This window comes from Zerene cesonia, chromosome 11 (genome assembly GCF_012273895.1).
Source record: "Zerene cesonia ecotype Mississippi chromosome 11, Zerene_cesonia_1.1, whole genome shotgun sequence".
Lineage (NCBI taxonomy): Eukaryota > Metazoa > Arthropoda > Insecta > Lepidoptera > Pieridae > Zerene > Zerene cesonia.
The window spans coordinates 1149957-1167288 of NC_052112.1; the positions used below are offsets into that span (position 1 = coordinate 1149957).

At 34.8% G+C, this 17332-nt stretch overlaps 5 protein-coding genes across 10 annotated transcripts in view; 1 reads left to right on the top strand and 4 right to left on the bottom strand.

Moving 5' to 3' along the window:
* LOC119830477 (putative sulfiredoxin) overlaps positions 1-2346 on the bottom strand; it is a 3943-nt gene extending 1597 nt beyond the window's left edge. The window contains exons 1-2 of one of the 3 annotated variants that reach the window (XM_038353518.1): positions 2228-2346; positions 1174-1304 (exon numbers count right to left, since the gene is read on the bottom strand). In XM_038353518.1, coding sequence (XP_038209446.1) covers positions 1174-1296 — 123 coding nt within the window. In that variant the 5' untranslated portion in view covers positions 1297-1304; positions 2228-2346. Of the gene's footprint in view, positions 1-1173; positions 1305-1676; positions 1897-2027; positions 2155-2227 lie in introns of those variants that run through there. The other 2 variants (XM_038353520.1, XM_038353517.1) reach the window with 2 other exon arrangements.
* A 916-nt stretch (positions 2347-3262) lies between these two features.
* Positions 3263-9122, bottom strand: LOC119829920 (homeobox protein extradenticle). 4 transcript variants are annotated; one of them, XM_038352650.1, is made up of 8 exons: positions 8678-9122; positions 8271-8423; positions 6835-7013; positions 6284-6384; positions 5943-6093; positions 5429-5525; positions 5002-5177; positions 3263-4802 (listed from the first exon to the last, which is right to left on the bottom strand). In XM_038352650.1, exons 1-7 carry the CDS (start codon positions 8931-8933, stop codon positions 5002-5004), a joined length of 1113 nt encoding a protein of 370 aa, XP_038208578.1. In that variant the 5' UTR covers positions 8934-9122; the 3' UTR covers positions 3263-4802. The 4 variants fall into 4 exon arrangements, with proteins under 4 accessions (XP_038208578.1, XP_038208577.1, XP_038208579.1 ...); XM_038352649.1 differs by having other exon boundaries at positions 5002-5180; XM_038352651.1 differs by having other exon boundaries at positions 5002-5180; positions 6835-6995; positions 8678-9121.
* Positions 9123-9474: 352 nt separating this feature from the next.
* Positions 9475-11845, top strand: LOC119830570 (glycine--tRNA ligase). The gene has a single exon (XM_038353632.1). It carries the CDS (start codon positions 9607-9609, stop codon positions 11806-11808), a length of 2202 nt encoding a protein of 733 aa, XP_038209560.1. The 5' UTR covers positions 9475-9606; the 3' UTR covers positions 11809-11845.
* Positions 11846-12204: 359 nt separating this feature from the next.
* On the bottom strand, positions 12205-15022 carry LOC119830571 (pre-mRNA-splicing factor 38B). Its single transcript, XM_038353633.1, has 7 exons — positions 14864-15022; positions 14665-14793; positions 14403-14527; positions 14149-14284; positions 13569-13782; positions 12678-12821; positions 12205-12466 (listed from the first exon to the last, which is right to left on the bottom strand). The coding sequence occupies exons 1-7, from the start codon at positions 14877-14879 to the stop codon at positions 12271-12273; spliced, it is 960 nt and encodes a 319-aa protein (XP_038209561.1). The 5' UTR covers positions 14880-15022; the 3' UTR covers positions 12205-12270.
* Positions 15023-15701: 679 nt separating this feature from the next.
* Positions 15702-17147, bottom strand: LOC119830066 (ubiquitin-like protein 5). The gene is made up of 3 exons (XM_038352905.1): positions 17029-17147; positions 16753-16933; positions 15702-16032 (listed from the first exon to the last, which is right to left on the bottom strand). The coding sequence occupies exons 2-3, from the start codon at positions 16928-16930 to the stop codon at positions 15989-15991; spliced, it is 222 nt and encodes a 73-aa protein (XP_038208833.1). The 5' UTR covers positions 16931-16933; positions 17029-17147; the 3' UTR covers positions 15702-15988.
* Between the last annotated feature and the right edge of the window lie 185 nt (positions 17148-17332).

Consider the following 17332-nt stretch of genomic DNA (forward strand, 5'->3'; position numbering starts at 1 on the left):
AATAAATGTTATTTGCAGTTAACAATTTTCTTTTTTCTTTATTACAATATTTATGGCAAGACTAGGTATATTTATTTAATTTTACAAGATTTCTTTTTATACCAGTAAACATTTCATAAATGCTCGATGAAATAATTTTCTCGGTAGCTAAATAATTCTATTTATTTCAAATATAAATGTACGATGACAAACATTGTTGCTTTGCCGACAATCCATTCATTAAAATTATACGTGTCGTGATTAAAGACAAACAATATTTGCAAGTCAATGTTTACTTAACATACATTAAACATATAGGTAAAAGAAATTCAAATTATAATTACCCTAATGTATTATGTAATGATTTATTTCTATGCCTGTCGGTATAACCAGCACCATCTCTTTACGTATCTATATAGTGTGTATATTTTAGTCTTTGTCTTTGCACATGCCTAATTACTAAAATTATAAATATTAAAATATTATTTACCTAGGTGCATTATCAGCAATAAATCTCCATTATTCTTATTATATAATCTACTATATAAAAATAAGTCGGGATTTCCTTCCTGACGCTATAACTCGAGAACGTACGAACCGATTTCCACGGTTTTGTATTCTTTGGAAAGGTCTCGGGCTCCGTGAGGTTTATAGCAAAGAAAATTCAGGAAAAATTTCAACAGAAAAGCGGGAAAATCATTTTTCACACACAGCCATCTGGTGGCGAAACGGAGTTCGCCGGGTTTGCTAGTCTACTATATAAAAATAAGTCGGGTTTTCCTTCCTGACGCTATAACTCCAAAACGCACGAACCGATTTCCACGGTTTTGCATTCGTTGGAAAGGTCTCGGCCTCCGTGAGGTTTATAGCAAAGAAAATTCAGGGAAAATTTCAACAGAAAAACGGGAAATTCATTTTTCACATACAGCCATCTGGTAGCGAAACGAAGTTCGCCAAGTTTGCTAGTTAAATATATAAATGCAACTATATTGTTTCATCATATTTATATTTTATTTTTTATTAACCAAACACATGCCTGTTGCCTCAATTATTTCCTAAAACTTTTAAATTTTCTGTAAATTATAATTAATAAATATACCACCTTCTAGAGTACAGTAAACACCTAAGTTTCAAAATCTCTGAAAATCTTTAAAATTTGATGTAATTTTATAATAAATGTATTTACTTACTAACCTGTATTGTTTCCATCAATGATTGCACTTTATTTTCATCCAATTCTGGTATAAAAGGTCGTATAATTACTGACATGGGTACATCATGAACCTCTTCGACATAAGCACTATGTATGCTCGTCATCCTCACTGCTGTAAATGTCATCAACGAAAATATATAAATTTTGTTCTTCGTGTAAGTTAACATACCTAACGAAATAAACACATACAATTATAATTAGCGAGGTGACTCAACTCTCATAAATATTGTGTAAATATCCTGTACGTACCCTGAGTAAACTGTTTAATAGAATACATTTTTATTGTATCAAATCATATCTGAACATATTAATTGATTCTGATAAGATTGATAAAAATACAATTCACTATTTTACGTTTTTCAGTTCAAATTCCGCGCCACTTAATCAACAACAAATCTCGGCTATTGTCTAGAAAATTTACGATTTTAGGTTTAAATTGAGTACCAACATCATATTAGATAATTCATAATTGAAATGCACTTACAATGTTTTCCAGGTACAAAATTACTTAACTTATAAATAGACCTTAGCATAACACTCGTATAGTGAATCTATTTAGTTAATATTCGTTAACACAACGCGGTACTAGCAATGAGAGAACTATACTGAATTACGACTGGATAAAGAATACTATAAATTATACTTTACTCCATACGATAACAAGGTTAATCATTCATTGAGTTAGTCACCATGTCACGGTAAACAGAAACACCTAACACATTTCAAGTGCACGTCGAAGTTTACATAAATAACATTCGAATTTTGCCGCTAAACAAAATTTTATTATATTTTATGAGAATTTCCTTAATCACATTGCACTAATATTACAACTTACTTGAATTTTTTATATAATATCTATTCCATAATAATATTATACGAGCTTTTCTGTCAGTTACGGTATCACGACCTAATCACAGCACCCATTTAGATGTAATCAAGAATTAAAATATTTGAAGACTCACGCTCAAACATAGCTTAAAAATAAAAAAGCAAAAACTACTCAGATATAAGAAAAAAAAAAAAATTTAAACTCGCCTTTCTAAAAATGTAAACAAAAGTCTAAGTAAGTAGGTACACTATAATGCATTTATCTTTAGCGTAAAAGTACAGTTCCTCTTTGTGCCTTTCACTTTTCTTATTTTAGATCTTCACTCGTATAACCTACATATCTCTGCCTTTAAAAGGGGACTTAATTATATGTATTTTGTTTAAATTTATATCAAAAAATTGGTAAAAGGAAATAAGTAATGTGATGCCAAGTCATTGTTCAGTTCTTTTAAAATATTATATTATATAGTTTAATATAGACAAGAAACTAAAAAACACGCTAAATCATAAAAGCGACTAAACCGTCCGACTTGCTCATATAGGTTCCTATATCCTCGACGTAATGAAATAATTTAATCCTGGCGATCCTAATAACATGATAATATATGCTCAACAAATCATTGTAGTCCCTGATCCGTGATAAGTATGCAAAGTTTGAATTAAGCCTTACTGTTTAAATGTGGGTCAAATTGAGTCTAAAGGTTTCCATTACATACAAACATACAGATGAAGAGCGCGTTATAAAAAGGCAGTTGTTAAATAAATCCTGCTATTAAAGTAGTCATGGCACAATATTGAGAGAAAACACATAATATATATAATATTACAACGTTCATAACCTTAGTAAAAGCTGATAAATCTCGCGACTAACACAAACAACGATTTGCATTCTCTCACAGTACAAGAAGTAGGTACCATTTTTACAGTATAATTAAATAGAACTTTTAACAATTTCAGTACTGACACCGATAACATAAAACTATACTTGTCTACAAATCATTATATATTACTGCAAACATTAAAAAATGCACGCGTCAGCCCGAGTGTCACGTGTCCCGAGCTGCCAACTTCGTGTATACAATACCTCGGGCTCCTTTCTCTCGCGTCTTGCCCTTTGCCTGGAGGCATGATTGTCATGTCTTAACGACTTTATTGAACGAATGAATGGATCATAAGGCTGTTGTAATACTATTCTTATAAAAATGTACTTATTTAGGAATAAGGACAAAATGAAACACAAAGTAACTACACAAAAATGTATTTATCAATCTGATGGTCAATAACATTGAACTCGTCGTATACATGGGTGTTCACGCCGCTGCGTTCGTAATACATTTCATTATTATTAATATAGTATATTTCATTAATTCATTACGTTAAATAAATAATTCACAAGATTAAAGGACGTAACAGCGACGCGATTCTAGTGCGCAGTAATTAACATGATCAATTAAATTTTTATCTCGTATACTGTTTCAGATATTTTGATTAAGAACACATCGACTTAACTCTAATTCGCCAAATCTACATGAAATGGTAATCGTATATCATACTTGTGTCCGCGATAAGAAATGACAAAATAAAATCAACATCAACTTATTGACTACATAGAAAATAATATTTTGTGCTAGCAACATTATAGCACCACAAAAATATATTTTGTTCAACTCACAACGCTCTGGTACGCAAGTATAATGTATATAAATAGCACATGTAACATAATACACCGATCCGAGAGCCCGCGTGGTACAGACCTGCGTGTGCGCCTCACAACCCTCGCTAAAATATTAAAATTGCACACATTTAGGTGAGTTTACATCCGCCGCGACTGTCAACTGGCAAGAATAAGTTAGCACTTTCATATAGCATGTACATTTCTGACCCTCATAGGAGGCCTGTGTCCCAGTAGTGGGAACATACATGGGCTGATGATGACGACGATGACGATGATGATAATGATGATGGTGATGATGACGATGATTATGATGATGATGACGACGATGATTATGATGATGATGATGATGATGTACATTTCAATGCGCAGTTTTGCTACAATATTTAGCCTACAAATTTGTAGTTATGCGAACTCGATGGAATTATTAATTAATTATTATTTAACACACTTATCGAAGTGCGACTTGACATACATTTCTCCCATGAAAAAGGTTCGCTGACAGTCACGCGATGGCAACACACCAACATCGAACACTATTCAGCACAAAATATCTGAATGCTTACACTAGCTTACACTAAACTTACAACTATCGTATATCTATATTCCAACGTATATAGGTCAGTAGTGAACGATATAAACCGAGATCCCGCCACTTGTTACACTAATACTGCCGAATGGTTTTACTTTTGAAATAATACTTGAGAACTGCCACGTTCTGAAGGATATTTGAGTATCGCAGGAACAAAAAAAAATTCATATATATTTTGATCTCTCGATGTACAAATTTCAGTGAATATTATAATATCAGTGGTTTCATGTGAAGATATTATGTGATGCATTGTTATTCGATATTGTGTTTTATTTTATTAACTTATTATATTTCCCACCACACCGACTGTCACATTCCTACAACGTATCGAAGGCCATTTTAATGTATAAATAAAAAGAACAAATACTGGGTCCAGTCCTAAAATTTCAAATAATACGAATAGCTTAAAGATGCATGTCGAAAAATACGCGTTAGGGATAAAATGTATAGTATACAATGTACTAAGACGCGTCGGATCGCCGCTACTGCGAGCTCCTGACGCGGGAGGCGAGCCACACCTGCAACGAAAAGCGTACTTGTATGTAACATTCATTCAAAATACCACCTTATCTCGTCGCAATAATGTTCAAAGTCTATTGTATTCGCTTATTAAAAAACTTTTTAAGATTTGACGTTTTGTCAGTTTAACTCACAGATAATAACTCACAGATTCTTGAAAAAATAAATGATTGGACCGCAGGCGCCTGCGCACCGTACCTATGGCGACAGGTCCTGGTGCATGGGGTCGTAGCCCATGGAGCCGTCGTAGGGCTGCGGCTGGTCGTAGGGCGGCGCCGGCAGCGAGTAGCCCATGGAGTCCTGCGTGGGCGCCGGCGACATCATGGGCGTGGCCGTGCCCGACGCCGCGCCCATCGAGTACGGCGAGGCGCCCGCTGCTGCAACGAGCGCTCGTATTATAATAAACACATATGGAAGGGCTACCGGCCAAGTGGCGGGGGAAACCGGCATGTCGACGACGTGTGATATGGAGCCGTTCAAATATTACGAAAACAGATTTATAACAATTATTTACCCCCCCATCCCCCCTGTCAGCAAAAGTAAGCAATGCTTTTACCCCCTCCCCCCTTAAAGTCCCCTTACGCGTGATTAATGGATGACCCCTATGTAAGCAAGCAATAATTACCAGCAGCCTTCTTAGCGGCGTACAAGTTGGCCTCCTCTTGCGCCTTGCCGATGTTCTTCTTGTAGCGAATGCGCTTGTTGCCAAACCAATTGGACACCTGCGTTTACAAAACATTTAATAAAAGTGAAATAAGAATTTATTAATAATAGTAGAAAATTATATTCTACACTGTATTTGAAACACACTAATTATTTATTGGAATAATTTTAGTGTATTTTCTTGGAACATTCATGTTATTGAAGTATTAAAAACATGTCTGCTACTAAATTATACATCATTAAAAATCATGACATGGTTCGTTCAAGCCTTCCAAACCCGTGAGGGTAAGCAAGTACCTGCGACACCGTAATGCCACACTGCCTCGCCAGCTCCGCCTTGACCTCCTCGCTGGGGTACGGGTTGGCGAGGTGCGAGTAGAAGTACTCGTTGAGGAGGTCCAGCGCCCGCTTGCTGAAGTTCCTCCTCTTCCGCCTCGCGTCCAGGAAGCTGCGGGAGGTCGACAAGTGAGCGTTACCTGCGAGACGGTGATGCCGCACTTGCGCGCCAGCTCCTCCTTAGCCTCCTCGCTGGGGTACGGGTTGGACAGGTGCGAGTAGAAGTACTCGTTGAGTATCTCGGACGCCTGCTTGCTGAAGTTGCGGCGCTTGCGGCGCGCGTCCAGGAAACTGCAAGCGGTAATGCGGCTCGTGAGGCGGAGGCTGAGCTGGTCACAAGTTGCGCGCGGCAAAGACAATTTTTTTTTTGCTTTTTTTTTTAGTTTTTTTTTTTTTTTGTACCGAAACTCTACTTCTTTTTTAAGGTTGATTAAGAGTTCTAATCGGGTAATTTGATTGGTAGTTTTTGTGGGACATTTACCGAGAACGCAGAATCATAACGGCCTCGCACGTGGACTGCTTCAATTGCATCTGGATGGAGCTGAACTTCTTGTGGATGATCTGCACCATGCGCTCAATTTCCTGGATAATTTAACGGTTTAATAGAACAACAATCGACTAACGGAGTTGTGAACTTTAAAGCAAAAAGCAGTGTAGGTACATTGTGTAACCTGCTAAGAATGTAACATCATCTAAACTAATGAGGGCTATTATATGGCAATAGTGTCTGTATACCAAATTTCATCAAAATCCTCTAAGTAGTTTCAGCGTGATTGACAGACAAACATCCAAACAAACAAATCTTCACATGAATAATATTAGTGTGAAGTGTGATAACTTTGTGTGTAAAATTAAGCTATCCAAAGAAAAAAATTTATTAAACTTTAGCTATTTATTCTTCATCTGCTTCAATTTTTATTCATGCACTCTAACATTGAATTTTTAATGACTACAAATATTCCAAGTGCTTTAAGATCTACTTATCAAGTAACGCTTACAAAGTACATACATAATTATATTCTAAATATGTACCTTGGGTGTGATGGGGCGTGTGCGGCTCTGCTCCCTGAGCAGATTCATGACGTGTGTGGTGAACTCATTGCAGGCGTTCTCATACTTGTCGAGCTCCTGGTGATAAATCTGTCTGATCTGCGCCAGCTTCGCGCGGTAGTCGGAATGCTCGATCGCGTTATCTGCTTGGGCCACAGTGCCTTAAGTTGCAGCGAAGGGGGCAAAAAACATCACATGCAACTCCGTACCAGTATTAGTAAATCTGCGACACACTGCAGTGCACATATTTGAGAGGAAAATTGCTTATTGGTGTTGCAGTACTTAACAATGCTTGGAATTCAAACAATGTTATGAGAAGTTGTTTCAGTCAGTGCAGTGTGCAAAACAGTGAAGTTTTCAACATCATTATATTTTATTAGTAAAATATACAGCTCCCAATATATAAAATATGTATAAGTGTTTATATCTATTTCATATAATATGTGCAGTAAAACCCTGGCCAGTTTAACTTTTTTTTTTGTTTTTAAATGGAGAATTGCATGTAGGCTGCACCAAAATATATTTATGTAACTTTTTTTTTTATCTAATACATGGTGATTTTGTCACAATGATAGAAAAAATAGTACAACAATTGTTTTACAAGTTATCAACAATGCATAATCAAGTAGAAAATATCATAATTAACTTGTTTTGATATACATCCTACATTGTTAATAACAGATTATTTATATTTTTGACCTTCTAATTCCACCCATGCTTTATAGATATTGTGAAGGAATAAACATGCATACTCATATCACCCAATACAAGACACACCCACAACCCAAAGTAATGATAATAACAAATAATATTATAAGAAAGATTGTAAAAAACGCTAGATTAAAATCTAACTTAAGAGATCACAAACTGACGAAAAAATTGTGATCCATAACATTTACTTGCATGATTTTTCTGTTTAATGCAATATGTATTATGCTGAGAAACTACTTTTCCCAAACAATGTTGTGCTCAAGTTGCCATGCCCTAATCAAACCAACCCTGACCCATCATATCAAATGCTTTTTCCATTCCAAAATTGACTGATATCACATAGTTAATGTACCAAAAATTAAATTGTATACAGTATTTTTGGGATCATATTGGTACAACAGTTCACTGGATAGATTGTAATCTAATGGTGTTTACAATTTTATATGTGTATAAACAAAATTTTTAACCAAGTCAATTCAAGCAATAACTAATCTAATTGTAATATTAAAACATCTATGTTTATATATAGTATTAATATTCCTATAAAAATATCTCAAGTAGGAATGTAAATAAACAACTGAGATTATAAAAATAGATACTGTAAATCACAATTATTATGAGATACATATCCACAAATCAAATAATTTTTTATATATATATTTTTTTAAATAATTTTTTAACTTTTATATCTTGTAGTAAATAATTACCCCACTCTCCAGCCGCAGCAGAAGCTGATGCTGCAGCACCTGCACCACCACCCTTCTCCGGGCCAGCAACTCCCTCCGCAATCAGCATGTTGTCCAGCCTCATGAGTTGAGGATCTGGAGGTTCCTCCTCTTGCGTGTTGCGAAGTGACAGTACTGTTCGTGGAAGAATGTAAATACTCAATGTAACAAGTTACAAAAAGAGCCTTCTATTGTAATACAACCAAATACTAATGTATGTTCGAGTTCTAAGCATTGTAATGCAAAAATAAATAAACACTTTTTATAACAAAACATGAGTAAAAATCGATTGAAAATTACAATTCTATCATTCATTCACCAGATGTTTTAGCATCTTTACGATTAATAAACTGAAAAAAAAACAGCGCATAACAGTAAAAGTATCTAACCAGTTTTCTCTTTTATTTCACACAACACTGAAAACAGCGCAGGTTTCATTCTGTGACAGTTTAATGTATGCTTTCTCGCTTGTGCTTCATCTAGACTCTGATCAGTAATATTCATGATTTGTTGCAGAATCTCGCCAATGTCCTGCTTTCGGGCTTCGCCTTCAGTGGCGGGTGTGGCTTCGCCCCCAGGTAGCCCGTAGCCCTGTGGTCCCATGAGGCCACCGCTATGCGCCATCATCCTATTCGGATCATCCATTTCTTCTTATCACTTAACACATAGATTTATTAAAGTCTACAAATGCGTATACAATTTTGTACGTGAATAAATCGCGCCTTACAACAAAACAATTCAAAAAAATACAGGAATGCCTTCTTGGAGAAAAGCTTTGCTTCTCCCTACGTCTTCCAGGCAGCAATAAAATGGCCGACTCCTTTGTGCTGTCAAATATAAATTATTTGAAAAAGAAAACAAATAATTAAAACTATCCCCATCACGCTTTATCTTACTATCATTTATGCTGTGATTTGCAGAAAGACAGAGATAGCATAAATAGGGTTACCCTATCAATGTTTATATAAATGCTTTTGTTACGTGCTATAAAAAGTTATGGTGAATGAGGTAATTAATAGAAAACTGAAAGTGTACCCTATTTATCATATTAGAATTTTTAATATTAAGGCAATTGTTAGAACATATCAAAAATTCTGCAAATAAAATATCTTCTTCTATTCTAATAATAAGCGAACGCGGCCTATCTGTTTTGACAATAACCTGCAGCATTGTCAAATGTCATACCAATGAAATTTCATCAAATCGTCAGCATATTGCAATATGTTCGGCGACCACGTTACTCAATATTTAAGTGTTTGATTACCGGTATTTCCTAGCATATGTGATATTATCGAAAGCATTTAGTATTTATTGTTAAATGAGAAACATATTAGGTTTAGTTTATAATTGTAGTGTGTTTAGTAAACGTCTCCAACAAGTTTATACTCATATAAGACTTTCACACAGTGCTCCAAACTGGGGAAGCAATAAGTTACATCGAAAGATTAAAATTCCGAATCCTTTAAGAGAAATAGTAATGGCAGATCCAAAAATTGAAGAAATACTTGCGCCCCTCCGGGCTAGCGTTAAAGAACAAGGTGATTTAGTTCGAAAACTCAAAGAAGAAAAGGCACCAGAACTAGATGTTAAAAAAGCTGTTGCTGAATTAAAAGCACGAAAAAAGGTATTGGAGGATAAGGAATTAGCTCTGGCACCTGCCGAAGAGATGTTTGATCGAGCTAAGATGGAAGATTTGATTAAGCGCCGGTTCTTTTATGATCAATCCTTTGCAATTTACGGTGGTATTACGGGTCAGTTCGACTTCGGGCCAATGGGATGCGCTCTCAAAAGTAACATGATTCAGCTTTGGAGAAAATACTTCATCCTTCAAGAGCAAATGTTAGAAGTTGATTGCTCCATTTTAACTCCTGAGCCAGTGCTTAAAGCCTCTGGTCATGTGGAAAGATTTGCTGATCTGATGACAAAAGATGTCAAGAGTGGAGAATGTTTTCGGTTAGATCATTTAATAAAAGCTCATTTAGAAAAAATTAAAAGTGAAAAGAATACAAAAACTGAGTTGAAAGCAGAGATTGAGGATATTCTTGTTAAGCTTGATGGTATGACAGCTGATGAAATGTCTTCCTTGATGAAAAGATTTGATATGAAATCTCCAGTAAGTGGTAATGACTTGACACCTCCCATCGAGTTCAACCTTATGTTTAACACCCAAATTGGCCCATCAGGCTTAGTAAAAGGCTTCTTAAGACCTGAAACTGCCCAAGGTATCTTTGTGAACTTCAAAAGGTTATTGGAATTCAATCAGGGCAGGCTTCCATTTGCTGCAGCACAAATTGGAAACTCCTTCAGAAATGAAATATCACCCCGCTCCGGTCTTCTGAGAGTGAGAGAGTTCACTATGTGTGAAATTGAACACTTCTGTGACACAAAAGATCATCCCAAGTTTGATTCTGTAAAGGACACTCAAATGTTGTTGTACTCAGCAAACAACCAGGAACAAGGAAAAGCAGCCGAAATTATGACTATCGGTGAAGCTGTCTCTAAAGGCATTGTTAACAATGAGACTCTGGGCTACTTCATGGCTAGAATTCATTTATACATGCTAGCAGTGGGTATTGAACCAAAGAAACTTAGGTTCAGACAGCACATGGGCAATGAAATGGCTCATTATGCTTGTGACTGCTGGGATGCAGAGTGCCTCTCCAGCTATGGTTGGATTGAGTGTGTAGGTTGTGCTGACAGATCAGCTTACGACTTAACCCAGCACACAAAAGCAACTGGCATAAGGTTGGCTGCTGAGAAAAAGTTACCAGCTCCTAAGCAAATTGAAGTGGTTGAAGCAGTCGCTAACAAAGCAGCTATTGGCAAGCAGTTCAAAAAAGATGCCAAAGCCATTAATGATGCATTGTCAGCTCTGGATGCTGCAGCGTTGGAACAACTACAGGATAAACTTGAGAATGAAAAAGAATACACTCTGGTCACACCCAATGGTGATTTCAAATTGACACCAGACTTGGTGAGTGTAAAGAAAACACAAAAAACTGTCCATGTTGAGGAAATCATTCCCAGTGTGATTGAACCCTCATTTGGAATTGGCAGAATTTTGTACTGCATTTTAGAACACAACTTTAAAATGAGAGATGGAGATGAACAGAGAACATACTTCTCTCTGCCACCCTCAGTGGCACCTATGAAATGTGCTGTATTACCCTTGAGTGGAAATGCTGAATTCCAGCCATTTGTCAGAGAACTGTCCCAAGAATTGACAATGGTGGATGTCTCCCACAAGGTGGACGATTCTTCTGGTTCCATTGGAAGGAGATATGCAAGAACCGATGAGCTGGGTGTTCCCTATGCCATTACAGTTGATTTTGATACTCTGAAAGAACCACATTCAGTAACTTTGAGGGAGAGAGATGGCATGGGACAAGTTAGGTTATTGTTATCTGAAGTGCCTTCTGTTGTAAGGGACTTATCGAATAGTAAAATCTCATGGGCTGAGGTGGAAGCAAAATATCCTAAATTTGAACAACAAGAAACAGTTAAAGGGGCTGCTGCATAAGAATGTCGTTTTTGTTTGATCAATGCTTTTAAAAAATGCAATATGAATCAACTTGCTATTTATTTCTATTAGCTTTAAGCTTATAATTCGAATTATAAATAAAAATGTGCTAATCAAATACGTTTTTTTATTAATTTTTTCAAGAATTTTATACTTGTAAAACTGCACAATACAAAAGTTTTAGAATCTTTGACTTATGTTAAAGTGTATTTCTGCAGTAGAAACAAAAATATGCTCATGAAGATAATTATTGATTTCTTGGAGAAGCATTTTCAAAAATCATTACCACAATAATTTTGCCAATCAGCCAGTCTTCTTCAAATTGATTATATAACTGTAAAGAATAGTAAAGTGCAGAACTGCACCCTTACTTAATTGTAACAATCAAACCAATTATAAAACATTATATCTATTTAATTGTCAATTACACAGCATAAACAAAACTGAGGTATGTATTATTTATTATCTATAGCGGCGATCTCGCGAGCGAGAGCGGTGACGCGGGCGGTCACGTGACCGCTCGCTGTGTCGGTCTCTTGAGCGCGATCTCTCGCGGTATCTGTCTCTGGTGTCACGGTCACGTCGATCGCGGTCACGGTCACGGTCCTTATCCCTTTGGTCTCTGTCTTCGCGTCTGTTCCCTCTGTCTTTTGCATACCTGAATTTAGAAAAATATTTTTTAAACTCCTGTTTTACAAACTAAATAATATTTCAAGTAACACCTAAAGACAGAAGGCATTGAATAAATTAATTACTGTTGTTGTGTTGATGGATCTGACATCTTTTCACAGTAGAAGAACTGTGTTGCAAGACTGTTTTTTTTTTAATATTGTCTTTTATGTGATTTTAATTTAAAAAAAATTAGTAACCTGTCAGTGTCCCCGTAATCTCGTTTGTCCCTGTCGTCGTGCTCACGCCGCTCGTTGTCAACTCGGCCCGGATTGTAGTTACTTGTATTTCCCGCTCGGTAATTAGTCTGCTGCGATGTAGACTGCCTGTTGTGTTCTGCTAGCCTGGTTCATAAATAACAATGTGATGAACTATAAATACTTTATAAATGATATTCAGTGAAATTATTGATAAACAAATTTTCAGTTTTTAACAGCTTTTAATGTGTGAAAAATATACAGAATAGAAAAAAATCCGGTTTGGGAAAAAACTTAACATTAGAATCCCGCCTCATGATCCAATTTTTTTTCTATTTTAAGTCAGTAATTTATTTAATAATCTACAAGTCCTAAGTGAACATGTAACACAATTGTACATTATAATAGATGTGTACATGTGATATTATGTGCACCTACAAGTACCATTTATATATTTCAATTAATTACCTGGCAATATAACAAATCCAGTAAGAGTGCAATGTAAAAACTTATAACTAATAAATATATTACCTTATTATGCATCAAAAAATTAATAAAAAGCTGCAAATTAACTAACATGTTTTACACAAGTACATCACTTCAAAACTCAGGTAATTACTGTTGTTTAAAAAAAAAAATCAAAAAATTTTTTTTCCTTCATTAAAAAATATCTTACTAAGCCTGATATAGCTAATATCTAAATATATTCATAGGTTCAGGCAACTTATGAATAGATCAATGAAAAGTAACTTTACACATTAAAAATACCTACATTTACCTTGATTTATTGAAGCAACATTTGAAAAATCATTTGTAATCTCATGTTCACCAATTAATATCAATTAAGGACTTTTTATAATAAAAACGTATCTTCTAACATAATTATGAACTTACTTTTGTTCAATCTGCTTCTGAATAGGCACCGGGATTCTCGGAAACAATGTGCTGAACCAATCCAGCTTGATCAGCATCTGCCGCACCAGAGCACCGATGGTGGTGGTCCCACCGCCTCCCGCCCGCGGGTCCACCTCCTCATCATCATCCAGATAATCCACGTACCAGTCAAACAGATCTGCTGGCGGTTGTGTGTAGCGGACATACATGAAACCTGGACATTTGGGTAGCAACAATAAATTAGCATTGTTCTTGACCAATCTATAGAAAACTAAGAGGTTGAGTTTGTCAATGTCATTAATGAATGAAGAGACAGACAAGACATACATAATAGTAGAATGTTGTGAAAAAATAAAATGTATAATTAATACCAAAAAGAATTATTTGAATATTAAAAGGTACTATTACAAGCATAATCTTTAAAAGTTTCATTTGAGACTTTTATTTTGCATAACAGAGAAAAATGTTAATTCACAAGTGAAAGGAAAACAATAAAATTAAAAAAAAAAAAAAAAACAAAAAGCTTATCAAAACTGTAACAGATATCACACATTTAATAAATGTATTGTGTCATACCTACCGAGAGCTCTAATGTAAGGTGAATCTGTGTGTTGCAGTAGCCCATTCACCTGTTTACGAGTCAGTCTTAATGTGTACAGTTTGTACAGGAGGCAGAACGCTGTAGATACAATGCCACCTGCACCCACCCCTCGAACCTACAAAAAAAGGAATTATAAAGTTTTAATATAGCACTAACAGACGATTTTGACAATTTCTGTAGATAAAATTCTAAGAAGATAGATAAATAAATGGTTTCTTCATTAACATACTCACGCCGCCACACATGCCAGTTTGCCCAGCTGTCTTGCGGCTGCCGCGCTCCCAAGGCTCCAGATGCTTCACCTGGTAATAAATCTCGTCAACTACTTCATGATATGTCTTCAGCTTAAATAGGTGCACTGTGAACAAGAAAAAGTAATTTTATACATCTGTGAATATATACAATGACAGCATCATGTAAATGAAACAAACCAAAAACGAAAATAGACGCCAATGCTATCGAAAGTCCTCTGCGTTGTTTTGTTTGCTTACCTACCTTTGAAGTAGCTAGAACCTTGGATATTTGCTAATATTAAAGGGTTCAGATTCATAGTTTGCTCATTACCCCATATCGGTAAAATGTTATGTTGTTTGCTTGTTTTAGCTGGCTTTTGCTGATTGTATTCTGTAATTATAAGGCGCATCATTAGATATATCAGTCGAGTACAATCAAGTCTTTTACGACGAACACATACCTTCTGCTTCCGACATTGTAAATGTGTCTACTTATACTTATCATAAAAACGGTGTTAATAAGTTGAGCAATACTCTTTAGTGTAATTTGCCTCCAAAAAATCTTTTAAAATATATTTACGTAGGGCACGCAACCAACAAAATGATTTGTCAATTGACAGTTTGACAATAGGTTACAGCATAGATAATATGAAGTAAAATGCAGATAAAAAAAGAACTTCGCGTTATAACTTTAACTGGAAATTTTCCAATAGGGTCAGAGTAAAAATACCTAAGGTTTCCATAAAATATATTAGAACATTCGAATTATATCAGTTAGACTCAACTTGATGATTCAAACAAAATTTATTTAAAACTTAACTCATAAATAAATACCTAAACCTTACGTTTGCCTAGCTAACGACGTGCATAATCAAAGAAAAAGGTCACCAGCCCCATCTAATGCAAAGTATTGACGAGGTCTAAGATTATTAGTTTCGTCTTTCTACGAGTGATCGTTAAGTCGCCTCAGATTAAATTTATCTGGAAACATGGACGCCGATACGGCATTCCTCCCTTAGGAAGGTCGTAATAAAAAAACAGATACATATCGTTCTGCACGAACAAGTCATTTTTACCAGTTATGAGCAGTATCCACTATCCAGCCATACGTCATATCCTATGCTTTCAGACTTTTCTTTTCTCGGATCTCAATCTATCTTTATGCACAACTTAATCCAAAGCGGATCAATAATTTTGGTGTGAAGAGGAGACAGTTACTTTCTCATTTATAACATTACATTATATGAACAGCAGTGAGAAAGATTAGATTAGAATTTATAAGGTAAAATAAAACAAAGATCCGGTCTGTAACATTTTATTATAAATTAAAAATTAGACTGAAATGCTTGATTTGAGGTTCCGACATCAGTTTTTTGACAAATATAATATACATAATGAAGAATTAACTACATATGAGAAAACAACATTTTTTATCGGTATGGGTTAAGACTTCATTAGGCAAAGGTTACTTTTATGTTGTTATTAAATTAGCTGTATATTCTTTTTATGTAAACATTTTATTTTTGTCCATATAAACAATGAAATAACTTACATTACATTTATTATTATTACCTAAATTATATGTCTTATTGATAGTACAGCTCCAAGTTCATCCCATCATGAATTTCATCTGAATATATTGTTGAGGAAACTGTTTAAAAATTACTGAATTTTGTATAATCAATTAGCAATACATTTTTTAATAAATGTTGTAAAATTCATCTATTTGCATAAATAAATTTTTCAAATGTGTTGCTAAGCATAAAGCTCGAGAATGGCTTGACCAATTAGGCAATTTTTTAAGTCTAGTATGTACTAGTAAGGTTAGAACCTAATGGAGAGAAAAAAATTACTGGGGCTGACCACTATGTGGGACATAGCCACAATATTTTATTGATTATATGACACAATATTTTATGATATTAATGTGTGCTGAAAATCATATTGTAAGTGATAATTCAGATAATCATGAATTTGTTTATTATAAGCTTTTTACCCTAATATCATCCATAGCATAATTAATATGTTTGCAATTTTTTAAATCAGTTCAGCAGTTTTTGTGTGAAAACATTACGAGCATGCTTATAGCAAATATTTCCTCTTTATAACATGAGTAAAGAGTTTCAATTTTTATTTTTATCTTGTTATACATCTTAATAACTTATAATTATAATAGATTCACTTTAAAGATTTCATTTTTTTTTTATTAATATAAAAAAAACTCCCTCCTCTTTTGGACCTCCTTTTATGACAATACTGGCATTGAATACCGAATTGTTTTTTATGTCTTTAACTAGTAACGTTTGTTGCAATAATATGAAAATATATTAGTCACTTTATAAAAGGATACAATCAGATAGTTTGATGTGATCTTTGAACACGGTGTACCACTTTTTTAAGACAATTTTGTCGTATCGTGTTCCAGTTTGAGCTGCTATTAACTTCTTGAGGTCGCCAACGGTATCATCAGGATTACATTTAACACGAACCTTCTTTCCTAGTCGATCGTTACAGGTTACTTCTAGCATTTTCTGAAAGTTAGGGAGGAAAGTTATGATTCTATATCAAAAATCTATTAGGACGTGAGTTATCAGTGGCACTTTAAATGAAGGAAATATTTATGTACCGGTTTAAATCAATAATTATATTGATAAATTAGTACTCAAGACAATGCACAAGATAAACTAACACAAAAATAACAAAGTAAGAGGTATTGGGTACTTACTACTTAGTCCTACTTCTGACATATATGTCTAAAATAAATCCGACAATTGACAGATGTCAGTAAAAATATAAAGGCAAAATATTATCGAGTTTATTCATAAAATATTTTTAAAGAATCTGCACAGTGCGTTTTATTCTATTTAATAACACGCTTAAATCTAGGAAAATAATTTAGTTAATATTTTTTCCACAACAGAGCAACCCAT